Source organism: Neltuma alba, unplaced genomic scaffold (assembly GCF_004799145.2).
Source record: "Neltuma alba isolate B1F8T4 unplaced genomic scaffold, ASM479914v2 tig00006143_pilon, whole genome shotgun sequence".
In the NCBI taxonomy this organism is placed as follows: Eukaryota; Viridiplantae; Streptophyta; class Magnoliopsida; order Fabales; family Fabaceae; genus Neltuma; species Neltuma alba.
The window spans coordinates 82738-101441 of record NW_021634366.1 but is presented as its reverse complement, the minus strand read 5'-3'; the positions used below and the strand labels follow the sequence as shown (position 1 = coordinate 101441).

At 30.9% G+C, this 18704-nt stretch overlaps 1 protein-coding gene across 1 annotated transcript; it reads right to left on the bottom strand.

Moving 5' to 3' along the window:
* LOC114749725 (putative UPF0481 protein At3g02645) lies at window positions 1–2944 on the bottom strand. The gene is made up of 2 exons (XM_028938268.1): window positions 2592–2944; window positions 1–1589 (listed from the first exon to the last, which is right to left on the bottom strand). The coding sequence occupies exons 1-2, from the start codon at window positions 2942–2944 to the stop codon at window positions 236–238; spliced, it is 1707 nt and encodes a 568-aa protein (XP_028794101.1). The 3' UTR covers window positions 1–235.
* Between the last annotated feature and the right edge of the window lie 15760 nt (window positions 2945–18704).

Here is an 18704-nt window from a genome sequence, read left to right as displayed (position 1 = left end):
TTTGAAATAAAAAAAAACTCAGTAATTGATGGACAAAAAACACTACAAGTACATTTCATTACAATTCAACACGAAAAGAAATTACAAGAAACTTGTAGCCAAAAAAAAGCTATGAGAAACTCTTCCACTGAGTTTGTGGATAGTTGACATATTGATCACAGTAAGAAGTGCTCCATTCACTAGCTCACACAGATTTGAGAGACTTTATGAGACATGGGGGGTTGAAGAAGAAGAATCAGTCGGATATAGCCATTTGAAAGTAACGATTGCAAGTGTAGACAGAGCAAATGGACTGCAAGATCATCAAAAGCAAGAGACAAATTGCAGCCAAAAACGTCAAGAACTGCCACGACCCAATTATATAACTCTTCATTAATTTCCAGGCTTTCACCTTCAATCTTCCATTATAATACTTGTTCACATCTTCAACCGCCTTATCCAGCACTGGCACTTTCGTCAGCTTTATGGACCTGCTCATCCCATTCCACAAGTGAGCCACTTCTGAGTCACTCTTCAAGTGGTTCAGGATCACCCCTGTTTCTCTCAGCACTTTAGCATCCTCATCAGAATCCACAATCCCATTCATTAATTCTGTGTATCGGGTCAAAACCAAGGGCCCAGATGCTACTGATGATTCATATGCAACTAAATTTCTCAAGAACACTTCGGTGTTGACGTCTAGGGCAACTTTTGGAAGGTGAAAAGTGCGTGTTTTTGAGTCAAATTTGATGCTGTTTATAGATCCATTGGTGGGTACGAAACGAACCCCAGAATTCATGAGTTCTGTAACAGAAGGGATTGTGATTTCCTCTATCAGTGGTGGCTTCTCAATGAGACTCTTTGAGGTTGCACTTCCATTTTCTGGCTTTCCTCCTTGTGTGAAGTTGAAGAAATATTGAACAGGTATTTTTATGAGTTTAATTCCAGGTAAGTTCGAGATTATCTTCCACAGTAACTTGACAAAGACTTTCAGGGGTCTAGAAAGCAACTCCTCCTTGATTAATTTCACAGGCCCTCTGTTTAGCTTTGAAAGAATCTTCCACACCTCTTTGAGGAATTTTTTCAAATAGCTTGAGTTCATGCTTGATTCCTCGTTATTTTCACCTCCTTTGGGATCAATATTGCCATCAATATGGATAACATGATCAGGCTGTTGATCTTTAATTTTGGGAACAATCATGTCGTAGAAGAAATCCAGCAAATGAGCGCACTCTGAGAGTTGAACATCTGGATAATCCTCCATCAGTTTGAAAGGACAAAGTTCATTAACCAATCCAGTTAAGATGAGAAACAGGACATTATCTGCATCATCGGGCGACGAGAATTTGAATTCCAGCATCTTCCTTAAAACACACAAAGGGATTTGATTCTCCATCATTACTATGTCCCTTAGAATTGCATTGTGGGCTGATTTCTTTCCCGCATAATCCACTAAGTGAGACATTCTGGAGGAAATTCCAGGAATTTTGTTTCCTTCTTGGATTGCATAAACTTGAAAGAACTCAAGCAAGAATGAGGCGTCAATGATCATCATCCACACCAACGTTTCGCCGTTGAAATCCAAGTACTTGTGGTAGCTTGCTCGAATCCTGTTGATGCATGGCAATATAGAAAATGATTAAACGAAAGAAAACAGAGTTCTCGAGTTAACGTTCAATTCAGGATTGCCAATTTCCAATAATATGGACGATGATTATAAACTTCAAGCAACTTCTAATTATGAAGATTTCATTATTTATCCCCGAAAGATGCATATTTTGATACTAAGTCAGTATTCATTTTTCTGTGCAAGCGAGTCCTTAGATATATGAGGGTTCTCATTTAGTATTCATCATAACCATAAACTCATCCTTATAATGTAATTTAAACTATTCAAAATCTTATATAAGTGGTTTATCTTTAAAATTCTTAATATGCAATTTTTTTAATGATAAATTTATTTTTTTAAAAATGTTAGTAAGATTATCATTATTTTAAATTCTAAATCTAGTAAAATAAAAAATTAACTTAAATATATTAAAAAATTTAAATTCAATCGTAACCATCCAAAATCAATCTCAAAGATCCAAATTAATTTCATATACATCACTGTGATAAGCATGGAATATGTTCCCACGTATATGAATATAGATGAATCAATGCATGCATGCTTCTTGAGCTTATTTTTCAGAGTAACATATGTGTGTGTGTGTATATGTCTATCATATTTTGGTTTAAGGAGATCTAAACAAAGTATAATAATTTAAAAACTAAAATAGACTAGTGATTGGAAAGAATAAATCCAAGAAATTAATAAAATGTCCATGCAACAAAATAATGGAATAAATAAAATGTCTTCCAAGACAAATTTGCGTGCAAAAAAAATTCCCAACTCCCAATGCTTCTACGTGAAAGCTTTTAAGATAAATTTATACTTTAAACCTGTAATAAAATGTGCTATTAGATGAACCTTAACTCAGAGCAAAAAAAAAAAAAAGTAATTAATGCCCTACTTGGTAGTTTATAATAACAAAGATCATTTATCCATATTATTAGAAACTAAACCAAGCAACTAAAAGGTAAAACATGTCTCTAGCTATTGCATTAAGTACCTGGGCTCCACCATGTTCAACTCATGTACGAGGTCTTCCAACTTATGATTCTGCAGATGTTTTCGGAACCTGACTGCAGCAGCAAGCTTGTACCTGTGCATCTCATAAAGCTCTGGTCGCCAATAATGGTATGGCCCTATGGCCACTTGTTGAGGCACGTACGAATCTGGGTCACAAATCTTGAGAAGCTTCGGTACGTTGAAGATGGACACAGCAGTGAGTTCACCTTCTCCCTCCAGCTCATCATTCTCTAGGGTTTTCTTTATCTCCATCACCCATCGCAGCTCATCGAAGCTTTCCCTGAAGTTCTTAGCTGATGAAACTGAAGAAGATCTTAACGAAGAAGAAGACATATTCCGCTACGACCAAGAAGAAGAAGAATCTGATGCAAGTACCAGGAGAATAATAATGAAGCAGTGCTTTAACTTGCTGGTCTCGGCAAGTATCAGAGTTATTTATAGTATTAAACAATGGGGAATGTTTTTGTCGTGCTTTTTTTTTTTTTGACCGGAATTTTTGTCGTGCTTTGAAGATAAAGTTATATGTCATTATATTGATAGGTAATAATTACCATTACGAGAATATATTATTATTGTCTCACATGGGTATAGGGATGACGATGACAGGTGAATAAATTAATTCTTAAACGTGGTTTGTTTATAATAATGATACTGCATTTGCTTCTAAATATAGAAATTAGATAATTAATTTGTAAATATATATTAGAAGAGTTATTTATATATGAAAAAAAAAATTGTGTATTGGTTTTTTAAAGTAGCCCCGTTTAATTGTTTGCATTAAAAATTACTTACTTAATGAAAAATTCTTTAATATATGTATGATTAACAGAGTTTAGGGGGAAGAAAATTATGAATCGAAAAACAAAGTGAAGTGATAAAGTCTTATATTTGATTTCAAGGCCAACTCTTCTGGTAATTATTACATTTAGGGTGGGAGATGGTAACATTTTTTTAAAGACTAAAGACAAGAAAGAAGTACATAATGTTACTGTTCCTTCTTTTCAGCTTTCATCATGTTTTTTGTTTGGTTTTGATGATTTAGGAATATCTTAGTATTTTCGTTGGCTTACCAAGAGACCCCACCATTTTTTAAAAGCTAGTGGTGCTGGGACCATATATATGTGAATGATACGAGTTGCTTATATTAATAAAACACAAATCTGTGGTAGTAGTTGATGAAGATAAGCATGACGAGAATTAGAAAGGTCCATTTTATCATACAACTTTACTTCCTCTGATTTCTCATATAATATGTAAATAACTGAATGATATACATAGATAAAACATGTAATTAATTAGGATTAGTTTGAGGTAATAAATATGTAAGAAAATATAACTTATTTTTGTTGGGAAAAAATATAAATTATTTTTCATCAAAAACATATATACTCTTATTTATGAAGGGAAATTGAGTATCTCTTTTATTCTTACAATAGGAGCTAGTTGAAAATGGAATTTAATTCTAAATATAAGGTGTCACTTTATTTTGGCTCACATGTTTATTATTTTTCTCCAAATTAATTTATTTATAAAGTGGTATATAGTCTAATGTTACATATGATTATCTTAGAAAAATTATATCACATTTGTTATAATAATCTAATTTATCTTACTTCCTTAATTTGGATATTAAGTAACTCATACCTATACACACACACACACACACACACATACATACATACATATATATATGGACAGCACTAAACATTTCAAACGCACTATTAATATTTCTTATAAATAAAACGAGGTCATCCTAGGAAAATTCTCTTACATGTACTCTATATAGAACCGGAGGGAATATTTAATCCTAGTAAATATGATTTAAGTAATTGTTTAAACTAATTGGATTAGATGTGGTCCTTTTTTTTTGACCACTTATAAAATTCAAAATTTTAATATAATTTAAAGGAAGTCTACCACTTCCACTCGGCTTTTTTCTTCCCGTTTACCTGCGTTCTACTCAACCTATTTTTTTTGGTTGTATCTTATTAACATGATTTAAAAAGAAAACGTGGTACATTATTGTTCAAAACTTCAAATTTGACGGTTCATAGTAATTGTTTGACCAAACAATAGTCATGATTATTTAGATTGGAAATGGAAGATAGTGATGGATGCTTTAATCATAATAAATTTAATCACATTAATAAATGATAATAAAGTTAGTTATTTGTAATAGATTAATAAATTTTATCAAGTTAGTTATTTGTAATAAATATATGTATGTCTTTCCTAAAATATCCATATTAATAATATCCATTACTTAGAGTTACTATTTAATGAAACTTTTAATACGTACGCGGCATCAAACATGTCCCTTTGACAAAGAATATACAGGTAAAATAATTAGCCACGAGGAAAGGGCTTGCTTATACTTTGTCAAAATTCTATGTATTTGCTTGGTGTCTCGGAAGTTTCGTGAGAATATGTGTTGGACGCTGTCATTGTTATTGCATCGACCAAGCCAATTTTACAATCTTCTTCTTTTGTATTTTCTTTTGGAATATAATATGTTTACTAGAATGAATTTACTGAATTTAATTTGCCAATAATGATTCTGACCCTATATAAGATGCTTAACATAAGATATGGATTTTATAATAAAATAAATATAAAAATGTTAACAGGCAGTATTAATATTATAACATCAACGTTAATTTTGAAGGTAAAACAAAATTGTTATGATTTTAAATTTTTGAAACAATATTAAACTTAAAAAAACTTTCGGAATACTTCGCTTCCCAGTAAAAACTTCTGAGATAAATTTATACCTAGCCTTAATATACAAATGCAAATCAAAGCACCATATATAATATCCATCATAGAATTAGAATACGCGCATTATATTGCAGGGTAACCCAACGTGCCAAAAAAATGCGTTTCCTAAAGAAACTAAAATCAAATTATTACACACATATATTCCTCGACCAAGTTAAGCTGGCCGGCGGCCATATTAGCAAACACTATTGCTTACATGATGAACACACACAGTGGTCATAAATTTATCCATATTTAATCTATAAAATCTAATAAATCATATTATTTATAAGTAATAAACTATAAATAGTATAGTGGAATTTTTATATTGGCAAAGCAATTAAACAAAGGAAAGTTAAGGAAACCGCGTGATTCATTCGACAAAGATGCATTTGTCGTTGGTATAATTGATATCCTTATTTGGTCGATTCTATTCTCACTTTTATATTCTTAAAATGATTTTGTGAAATAATATTCAAAATAAGTTTGGAAAAGAATTAGATTTTTTTTGGAACCATTATTTAAAAAATATATTTAAGGTGATGAAATAAAGAGCGAAAGAATAGTTTGCTTTATTAACATAATTACTATTACTGTTAAAGAAAATATAAGTTTTTGGTGTCTTCTTTAATTTTGTAGAAAAAAATGACAAAACATTAAAAAAGATGTTTTTTTTTTAGAACAATTTTTAACTTTTTTTATTTCTCTCTGTTTTTTTTTTTGCCAACAAACTTTTTTGTTCATCTAAACACTGATAAAAAAAAAATATAATCCCATCTTTAATTAGAATATTTTACTATCACATGGGCGTCATGTCAACATTTTAAAATATGCCAGTGTAACTTTCTAGTCAGCATGCTAATTATAAATAAAGTAGATCCTCGATGTAATGGATGAACTAGTGGTGTTTTAATCTATAAAATTTGTAACACATGTTGCTTATATAAGAATGCATCATTTACTTTCACAGACCAACAAAGCTTTCGTGGTAAGACAATGATTACTTGGTTAGTGTCAAATCATGATAGGTGGGGGGAAAAAAAAACCTTGGGATGATAAAGCAAGAAGCTCCCTCAACCCCCTATACATATAATGCCTCTCGTCTCTGATAGAAGTAAAAAAGATAACCAATTAAAAATATTAAAAAAAATTAGTTAAATTAGTTATTTATAAATGTGTATTAATCTTTCTAAACTACGATTATTTTCTTTAATCATATGTAGTAGATGATTAGAATTATTTTTTAGTGAAAACTATTTACAATCAATAAGGATATTTTGGGAAAAGATAAGAGGCAAAGAGTATTGAGATCTTATATTTAAAACCAAATTTAATTTTTTACCACACTCTTATATTAATGACTGAAAATAATATTATTTTATACAATTAAACATATACACATGTGATAAGAGCCTTTGACATCCATCTTAGAGTTCTTAATCTAAAATAAATTTAAAACAATGCAATATATCAGGACCCAGGTTGTTCACTTTGATGAGCCTTTATTTAGAATCCTAAGCTAACTAAAAGGGTGTTTGGCAAATTAGGTAAAAGTGTTTTTGGTGCCTAAACCATAGTTTGAGTCCAAAACCATCCAAACACTCTAATATTTTCAAAAACCATAGTTTGGGATGAAACATGGTTTCAGCTTTTAAAAGCATGGTTTTATAAAAAAAACAAAAATATTTTGCTTCTGAGACTTAAATTGTGTTCGTTGGTGTAATTATTATGAGTGAGCATTGGCATCTAGACAAGAATGCCCCTCTATTGAAATCAAATCCTTACTTTTTTTCCCCATTTCTCCTTGCTCGTTCAACAGACACTGTCCCTGGTGGTGCGATTTGTGTCCTCGACTTGCAAGAAAAGGCACTGGTGAGGTGTTTGTCGACTTGAAAGATCAAGATCACACATTGGGTTGTCCGATCCATCCATCATTGGTGTGCAATCTACATTCTTCACTTTGTCTGATCATTCCTAAGTGAGGTGGAGGTGCTCAGATCCATCACACAGGTAACATCTCACCTCTTGAACAATCATTTTCTTCACTCATGCATTGCATCGATTGGATTTTGTGTAAATATAGTCTGCTCTGTAAAATGGGTAGTCTATTTTAAATGTGTTGTTAGTCTCGCTTGTGAGCTCACAGGGAGGATTAAAAGTTTTGATCTTGACCGTGATGGATACTTGACAAACAAAGCCTTTGATATTGTTTACAATTTTATGATATTATATTGCATCAGATTTATGAATGGTGATTATCAACAGGGAAAAACATTTATGAATTGCAAGTGTTTGGGCTATCGATGTGCAAGAATTTTATTTTTATAAAAGCCTATACATTCTGCTGTGTACCTTGACATTATTTTCATTCGAAAAACATTGACCACACTGTCTGAACAATATGTTCCGAATATATTAATTATAAAATGCTAAGATGGTGAATTCTAAATGTTCACTATGAGATATATATCTATAATGGAAAATGTATAAAAACCTAGACTACAATCATATTTTGCTTTAACTCTGGTTAAATATACATCTTATATTAATTGAATTCTATATTTGTGATGTACAAGTGCAAACTACACATTTTGGGCAAATTGAAATGATTCTGACAGTGGTAGAGTGATGTCAGGACAAAGGCATGATATGTTTGAAACTATTAATTAAAGATCTATGGAGTGTTTTTGGAGCATGTTCGTTTTAGTTACATATAACTCTGCCTATATTGTATAGCCGGTCCCAAGCCTGGATAAAGGAGGAGGGTTATGTTAGGCTCTCGATAGCCAACGTAAAAACCCGTCGAATCTCATAAACATGGATCAACGAAGTAATTATACTAATGCTAGGTCGTTGCCCAGAAGTGACGTGCTGTATGGCTCGAGTACAGTGAGAAATGAGCTAGAGCTGCTGCATCGTCGCCCGGATGTAGTGTTAAATGAGCGAGGGCTACCGCACTCTCTTGGACGGAGGCGGCTAAAGAAGTTAGTTCATGAGACTGAGATTAGATTTGGCACTTGGAATATTGGGACGCTGAATGAGAAATCTATGGAAGTAGCAGGATTATGAGGGACAGAAGGATTAATATCTTGTGCCTCCAAGAAACCAAATGGACTGGAGAAGCTGCCAAGGAACTTGGAGAGTATAAACTTTGGTATACAGGAAAGGTGAGTGCAAGGAATGGGGTTGGTATCATTGTTGATGGAACATGGAAAAGAAACGTGGTAGAGGTTAAAAGGTTTGAGGACAGAATAATATCGTTAAGAGTAATAGATACTATCAATATCATTAGTGCTTATGCACCTCAGGTTGGGGCAGAGACACACCTTAAAGATAAGTTCAGGGAAGATATGGAGGGGTTGGTTCAAAGCATACCACTCGAAGAAAAAAATTTTATTGGTGGGGACCTTAATGGACATGTCGGTAAGGAAGCAGGACAATTCAGCGGGGCCCATGGTGGTTTTGGTTTTGGGGAGCTTAATAGTGGAGGACAATCTATTCTCGACTTTTCTCTTGCATATAATCTTAAGATTGTCAACACTTGTTTTAAGAAGCGAGAGGAGCATTTAATCACGTATAAAAGTGGTGTCTCAAAACCACAGATTGATTTCTTTTTGGTTAAGAATCTAGACAGAAGATTGTGTACTAATTGCAAAGTGATTCCAGGAGATGGGATGACTGCCCAATATAGAGTACTTATTCTTGATGTACGTTTTAAGAGTACCAGGCAAAAGTACCATCAAGTGGTAAAACCCAGGGTTAGGTGGTGGCAATTAAAGGGTGAGAAATGAGATTTATTCAAAAGGACCCTTGTGGAGGAAGGGATTTGGGAGTCACAGGGAAATGCAAACATGATGTGGGAAGAGATAGCTACAAAGGTTTGTTTGGTAGGTAAAGAAATTTTGGGAGAATCCAAAGGTCCTGGTCAGAGAGATAAGGAGACTTGGTGGTGGGATAAGAGTGTGCAAGAGAAAGTCAAACAGAAAAGAGATTGTTTTAAGGCCAAACACTCGTGCAATAGTGTAAAAAACCGGGAAAAGTATCAGTTGGCTAAAAAAGAGACGAAGAAAGCAGTGAGAGAAGCACGTACTAAAGCTTATGAAGGGTTTTATCAGGAGTTAGGAACAAAGACGAGAGAAAGAAATATGTACAAGATTGTGAAGCAAAGGGAGAGGAAAAAGAGAGATTTGGACCAAGTAAAGTGTATAAAGGATGAAGATGGTAAAGTGTTAGTTACTGATGGTGATATTAAGGACAGATGGGAGGCCTATTTTTACAAGTTGTTTAATGAGGGAAGCAATTATGCGACTCAAGACTTACAAGACTTGCTAATTAACGAAGATGATAAGAATTTGGCTTTCTACCGCACGATCTGTATCGGAGAGGTTAAGGCAGCTCTCAAGAAAATGGACAATGGAAAAGCCGTTGGGCCTGATAGTATCCCTATTGAAGTTTGGAAATGTCTGGGAGCCGAGGGTGAGGTGTGGCTAACCAAGCTTTTTAATGAAATTTTACGCTCTAAGAATATGCCAGATGAGTGGAGGAGAAGCATTTTATTCCTATTTACAAGAATAAAGGAGACATTCAAAACTGTGCAAGCTACAGAGGGATAAAACTTATGAGTCATACAATGAAGTTGTGGGAAAAAGTGATAGAATATAGGTTGAGGCTGGAGACTTCTATTTCAGAAAACCAATTTGGATTTATGCTAGGGAGATTCACTTCGGAAGCAATCTATTTACTAAGAGGGTTAATGGAAAAATATAGAAGTAAAAGAAGGGATTTACATATGGTCTCTATTGACTTGGAAAAGACTTACGATCGTGTGCCAAGAGAAGTAATGTGGAAGGCTTTAGAAAAAAAAAGGTGTACGGGTTGCTTATATCAAAGCCATACAAGATATGTATGAGGGGGTAACTACCAGTGTAAGGATGTCTGGAGGTGAGACAAAGGACTTTTCTATTCATATTGGCCTACATCAGGGATCCTCTTTGAGTCCGTACTTGTTCAACATTGTTCTGGATGTTCTAACTGAACCTATTCAAGAAAGAATCCCTAAGTCCATGCTTTTCGCAGATGATATAGTTCTCATAGCGGAACCAAAAGAAGAGATTAACACTAGATTGGAGTTATAGAGAAGGACGTTGGAGTCAAAAGGTTTCCGCTTGAGTAGAACAAAACAAATATATGCATTGTGATTTTGGGGGGAGGCAAGGCAATGGGGATTTGGAGGTGAAGATGGGGGAGCAAATCATTCCTCAAGTATCAAAGTTTAAATACCTAGGATGCATTATACAGGAGGATGGGGAAATTGATGGAGACGTTTCTCATAGAATACAAACTGGCTGGTTAAAGTGGAGGAAAGCTACCGGAGTTATTTGCGAGAAGAAGGTACCTGAGAAACTTAAAGGAAAATTTTATTGGACTGCTATAAGACCGGCTATGTTGTATGGTAGTGAATATTGGGCAATAAAGGGAAAACAAGAGCACAAAGTTGGGGTAGCAGAAATGAGGATGTTGAGATGGATGTGTGGTCATACAAGAAAAGATAGGATTCAAAATGAAAATATCAGAGTAAGAGTCGGTGTGGCACCTATCCAAGAGAAAATGGTTGAAAATCACTTAAGATGGTTTGGACATGTACAGAGAAGACCATTGGAGGCCCTGGTGAGGAGGGTGGATCAGACAAGATGGAGTCCCATAAAAAGAAACAGAGGAAGACCAAGAAGAACGCTTAATGAGGTCATTGAACGAGACCTCCTAGTCAACAACATATCTAAGAACTGGGTTGTTGACAGAGCACGATGGCGTCGTGTGATTCATGTAGTCGACCCCACCTAGTGGGATAAGGCTTTTTGTTGTTGTTATTGTTCGTTTTAGTTACATATGCTTGAAATATGAATGTTTTGGAGCCTGCTCATTTGGTATTGTCCATTCTATTGTGATGTTTGTATAGGTATATCAAAGAAAAGGCATCATATTAATTGGTAATATGGGGTTAGAAATCGCACATTCTTAATGAGGATTTTGTAAAAATTCAAATATTATTTTGAAATGAAAGAACATATCAAAATAATATTTATCATCAGCATTAGTAAAGAAAAACTGAATATTGAATCATCATCATCAATAGTTTTAATGTTTTAAAAATGGAGCAATAAAACCTTCCAGGGATGTCCATGGTTTCAATGCATTAAAAGTGTTAAATTCCAATCAAATTATTTCAATCATCCCAAAGCATTAAAGCTCCATTATCTAAACTATTTTTCTAGTCTTAATATCTCAATGGTTTCAAAATTGCAAACGGTCAAATCATAAACTATTTTAATGCATTATAAAACCTATGTACTTCCACCGTTTCAACAATGCTATCATCAATTCCTTTATTCGATTTTAATTGATTTGAATTCAATGAGGAAAATGGACCATTCAATGTTATACTGTTATGTCACCAACGTTCTTTTTTTTTTTGGAGCCTATATAAGGGGTTTTGGCCAAGGTGCAAAAACACACTACTCTAGATTTCAAGCTCCTCTCTTTTCCCCTCCTGTATGTTCTCCTACCTGTTGTGTTTACTATTACTTTCTGCTATTCTGCTCACCCTGTTTTACATGAAGGATCCGTTTAATCCTAGAAAGTGCCACATCTTTATCTACTGGTGGTTATGGAATAGCTCTTAAAGACAGTATCCTTAGGATGTGATTCAGATTAACTATTTATTTTGCAGGTGCTACTGCCAACACATTTGACTTTGTCTAGATGTGAATTGTGATACTGTTAGGGCATTTCTAGTGTAAAAGGTTTTGATCGTTTGTTAATATAGAATATTTATGATATGAGATCAGTGACAAATGCCTGGGATGATTTGGGTATGACTAGATGTATTTAAATGAATTGGGTTGGAGTATTTAATTTTAGGTCTTTAATTAGTATATGACCTCTTTGTATACTAAACTATGACATGCAAGAATTTTGAAAATGAACGTTTTTTGATAAATGTACAAGAAGTTCCAAACTATGAAAAATTGCAAAAAAGAGGACTCTAATTTCGAGATGAATTAACTCAGCTATTTGGGTTTGTGGCTGCAATTGGACTACAATTATGGGCATCTTCAAGCATGACACTTCCAATTGAAGCAAATCCTTATGATGATATGGAAGAGATGAACTTGTTAATTACACACATAGTAGTCATGTCTTTTTTTATTTCTTTTTATCATAGATTGTAATATGTAGTTAAATAAACCTATTACAAATGCTCTATATTAATACAACATCTTAATTATTATGATACTTCTTTATTTATATCCTTTTTATTAATATTATACCTTATATTCTCACGGCAATTATTAATTACTTTAATAATTAATAAATTGTTTTAATGCGTGTTTATAAAAAAAAATATCATGTCATTTCATGTTTATAATCTTTAAGGAAAAATAATATTTTTTTGTTCAAAAAAAATTATTCATCTTCTCCAAAAATATTTTTAATCTTATATTTTATAAATACATATATGCACATATTAGCAATTAATTAATTATATTAAAGATCAAAGGTAGTATATTTTTAAAAGAACTAGTTGTGAAAAAATATTATGGGATTTTATGTTTAAATTCTTTAAGGCAAAATAATATTTTTCTGTTCATAAAAAAATTATCTTTCTAAAAACATATTTAATCTTATATTTTATAAATATATATACATATTAATTATTTATTAATTAAATTTTCTTATATATTATTTATTATGTTGGCAAAAAATATATTATTAACAAATTTATTACTTCAAGTTAAAATATATTATAAAATCTATTTTTTATGTAATTATCATATTAATTTTTTTAGTAATTTGTATGTATAAAATTGTTTCTGATAACAACTATCTAAACATTCTTACTGTATTAGAATCATTTTTTCACAAAATATATTCTTTCAAAATTTATTTGCAAAAATAACTTTTTTTTCCAGAAACTATTTTTCAAACTATGATTTGGTTTATCTAAACACCCCCTAAGTATAAAATTACTATTTAAAAAGGGGGGTTTTGTTGGTTTTCAAAATATAAAAAATATTTTGCAAATAAATTGACAAACAATTCTAAATACTTCTCTTTGAATTTTCTTTTATAAAAGCAGTGAAAAGGAAAAGTGAAGCCAAGCCATTTTTTTCCTGTCATGTTGGCTCCTCATTCATTTTACTATGTTATAAATAGTATGACCTCCTGCCCTAATTCATAGATCTCATTTGTGGTCTATAAAATGAGATTTTATAATTAGGATCAGAGACAGTGTAAGCTAAGTGAACAGTGTTGGCTTATTTTTGGGCTGTGTGCATTTTTTTTCACATTCAATATAGAGTGAATGTCTTTTCATCTGCTATATTTTTCAGTTTCCATAACTTAGGAGTGTCTTAGTTATTCTCTACCTATTACACTTACTTATTCTGATTTTTTTCCCATTCAAATTTAAAATTCAAATTTCAAACTAATTTTTATTTGTTCCCAAAGTCTTAATCATGCATTCCATAAGCCTATGTGTGGGGTGTTGTGGTGTATATTGGACGAAGGCATGCCGACGTGTACCCTCCACAGCAAGCAATTAATGATTAACAATTAGTAATATATTACTACCTCCGGTCCTATTTATAAGATCTCGTTTGTAGACTACAAGTGAGGTCTTATAATTAAGACTGATGGTAGTAATATGTCTGCACAAAGAGTTTGCAGCTAGCAGTGTAAAAAGTTTGGTTCCCTGCCACTTATAGAAGCAAGATGAAAGCAACGGGAGAATGAATTTTCGCATTGGTTGATATATTATCATTGCAAAAAGGTTGATATATAAGGATATTACCATGATGAGAATCACACTTTTTTTCTTCTTATTTTGAAGAATTACCATTTGATTTGCAAATCTGAAAATGAGTTATTCCTTTTTTAATAAGTTCAGTAAATTATTTTCTTATCTTATTTTGTAGAATGTGTCAAATAACATTGGGAGAGGCACCGTTAAAGAATGGGTTAAAAGAAAAACAATGTGCCTTGTTTTTTAATAATATTATTTTGTCAATTTTTATTAACATATTGCCATGTGTGAAGATTGTCGTTAAAGAATTTTTTCAATACGATTGAATTTAAAGCTTGCTCTATGGTTCAGAATGATTATTTAATATGGAAGATAATCTTTATCATATCCTTCCTAAATTTTTAATTGGTACAAAATAGAAGTAATCAGAGTTTTTACAGTGTTTGTTCTTCATATATGTATATATATAGTATAGATAATTGATCTAACTTATCCAATACAGAGTATTTTTTTTAATGTTTTTGCGACGATTATTGGAATAAAATGAAACTATTGATTACATAAAAGTAAATTCATCTTGTTTGGAAAAAAGAAAAATTTGATCTTGTGTATTGTGTGGGTGATGCTTTACTAGCAATGTGATGTGGTAGAATTTTTGTTTTTAAATTCATTAAATTGTTTTTGTATTTATTATCCATTGGTAGAATTTTCTGTATAAGAATTGGTTTTAAGAAATGGAGCATAAGGTTACTATAGTTGAGAAGTTGAAATTTAGTTATATCATGGGAATTGTAATGCTATTATTGGTTCTAGAATTGTACTCCTCCGGTCCTTAATATAGGACTCAATTGTTGAGTTGATTTAGACCAATTTCTCATATTTATCAATTTTCTCTAAATTACCCCTATGGATATTCCCTCAACTAGAATTAAATAGAAGAGGAAGATGGGGTATTAAGAAAGATGATTATGGTGTTTTAGGAAAAAATGTGTCACTTTTTTTATAATTAGCCAACTTACCTAACTTTCTTAATCTAATCAAATTAGTTAAATGGGTCTTATATTAAGGACCGGAAGAGTATTTATTATCCATTGGTAGAATTTTCTTTATAAGCATGATGATTAATGTTGTCATTATGACAACTTGCCGTTGGACAACCCTTTAATACACATACTAAAAAAGATTTACATGGTTTTAATTAGATATATAACTAATTTTAAAAATATTTAATAACATTAATTTTCTTTTTTAAATGCCTTTTATAAATTGTGTTGTAGACAGAAATAAAGATATATGGTAATTGATGTTATCATGGTAATAATTGTTTGTTTTTCTTAATCAAATTAAACATGTTACTTTTTTTTTTTTAATGTTATCATGTATAAAGTGAACTTGCTTATCAAATTAAATATGCATCTGACAAAAAAAAAACAAAAGTTACATATAAATCCATTGTAGCATTTTTTTATTATTCACTTCTTATACGATATAAAAATTCAATAGTATTATTACATGAAATCTAAAATAAACCATGCTATTTACAATTTGTGAATAATGGAACTTTTAACAATGTTCATAGATATATTGACGATTTATTTCATATTAGCCTACAATGTTATTAAAATTTAGACCTCACATTTTTTTCAATAAATTAAACATAAATAGATATTATTTAATTTAATCCTACCAACTGAATAAACTAATTGACGGGCCAACGCAGAAAAACATGAGTGACACAAAATCCATATATTGTAGCATGTCTGCTTATTCACTTTTTCTATTATATTCTAAAAAAATATTTAATTCAAATCATTATTAATTTTTGTACCAACTGAATGAAATATTCGATCCGTTGTTTTTATCGTTTATTTCAAAATTTTTTTTGAAATTTGTTTATTATTTTAATATTTTAATACCCTATTAACTACTTTTTTTGACCAGGAATACACTATTAACTACTACTCCTCTATTTTAATTATGTCTATATTAATTGGTCTAATAAATTAAGAACATATTAACAAAGTTAAAATAAATTGAAACATAGCAACTACATTTCTTAATCTATATATTAAAACTTTAAACTAAAAGGAACAGTAGTGGGCCAAGTTAGTTGAACATTATCTCCCTTTCTCTCACACGCGCGCGCGGACACACACACACGCATATGAAATGCACTCGTTTGAGCAAGAATATAACTATTTATTATATGAATATGCAAGAATCTTGCAACATGAAAATACTACTTCATGTCCTAAATATAAGAACTAGTTGACTAATTTGAAAAGATTAAAAAAATAAGTTAAGTTAATTATTTGTAATAAATATGTGTTGTTTTTTCTAAAATAATCTCGTTAATTAAGTATCTTGATTAAAACTATTATTATTTGAAGAATTACCTTGGAAAAAAATATACAAATATGAAAAAAAAATAGATTGATATCTTATATTTAAAACCAAAATAAATATTAAACAAGGTCTTATATTAAAGACCAGAGATAGTATATATAATATAAGAAATAACAACATAATCCAGAAAAGAAGCATTTGTCTGATTTGATGTCTTCACATTCACCCTTTACCATTCTCTAATCTTTTTTTATTTTTAAAAGAACAATCATTCTCTAATCTCTTGCTGAGCCAGTTATGAACAAGCGTTGATATCTAAATTGCGTTTCTCACATTTACTTGCACAACAAAATGTGTGATAAATAATATTAAAGGCTAGTTTGTTTAAAATACAAGAAAAAGTGATTTCGATTTGAGAACACATTCATATTCAATTCCCTCCTACTCCACCAACTAGTATTGGTCCAAATAAAAGGGACTTAGGCATATTAAATATCATGTTCTAGGTTTGACCCTTAGAGCAATGTGTATAGAACAAACACTGTTGGGAGGAGTCCCTGCTACCTCGCCTGATAATATCCTAAGAGATTAGTGTCTTACTATTCAGTTGGGAGGATACTTTGGGTAACAAAAAAAAAAAACTCCTTCCCACTTCCCTCTTCTTCCCCCTGCTAAAATTATTATTTTTTAATTTTAAGCAAACTAGCACTAACATTATTTATTATTTTTATTTATAGAAAACTTAAAAAATTATTTTATGGATATAAGAAGGAAATATATTACTACTTTCAGTACTAAATATAAGATTTAGTTTAATTTATGGTATAATTTAAACTAAAAATTATATTTTATATTAAAAACTAGAGACAATAACATCCTTGACACTACATTTTGACATAAAATTTTAAGATATTAGTATGAAAAAATCCCAAAAAAGTTCAAAAATATGGGGCTTGTTTGGTTTCTTGTTTTGAAAACAATTTTTTATTTTTAAAAACAGAAAAACAAAAAAAATTGTTTGGTAATTTGTTATTAGTTGATTGTTTTAAAAACCAAAAAATAGTAACATGTTTTTAAAAAAACAAAAAACCAAAACAACTTTTAAATATTTTTTTGTTTGGACAAATGACAAATAAAGACCCTTGAATTACTAAAATTATGCGAAGGTCACCTAAACAAGCAAAATTATTATGAAGGACCCAGTCTCATATTGCAAACATGAAATCTTAGTGAAGTGTCTGAAATGCCCCTTAGTCAAGTTGTGATTTGGTCTACTGAAGTTGTTATTTGCTAAAGCAAACTTGTTATTTCCTATAGTCACCTTGTCATTTGGCATATTTTCAACCAAGTTGTGATTTGATCTACTGAAATTATTATTCGCTAAAGTAAACTTGTCATTTCCTATAGTCAACTTGTTATTTAGTTGAGGGATATTTCAGACATTTCACTAAGATTTCATATTTTTAATATGCCATCTCAACGTACAATTTTACTTATATAGTTGACCTTTGCATAATTTTAGTAATTCAGGAGTCTTTATTTGTCATTTTTTTAATTTTTATTTTTGTGCTTTTTATTTTTTATTTTGAAAAGTTTTGAAAAGTTTTCTTATTTTCTCACTCATTATCTATCACTTATTATTAGTTAGGACAACTATCACCTATCAAATATAGTTTTCTATAGTTTTTTTTTAAAACGTGATTTTTTAAAATTACTATCTAAACAAATTGTTTTGTGTTTTTGTTTTCAAAACTTGTTCTAAAAAACAATTTTATAAAATTGTCGTAAGAAAAAAAATAAAGAACAAAAACAAACATGCCCATAAATTCCCAAATTGAATTTAACAAATGACAATTCATACACAAGTGTCAAAATTAAATTTAAAGATATTGTGAAATGACTTTTATGCCTTTTGAGTTTTTTTTTTTTGGGTTTTATATGCCATCTCAACGTACAATTTTTGTTAAAAGCATGTTAAAATAAATGAATGAAGCCTCCTTCAAGTTATTTACGAATTTTATTTAGCAATTCACTACCCACGTTAGTTATTTATTATAATTGTTTAGCAATTAGCAACTATTATTTCTAAATACTACCTTCGATCCTAATTATAAAATTTTGTTTGTAATTTATAAATAAAGTCTTATAATTAAGGCTAGAAATAATATTAAACTTGTTAAAGTAAAT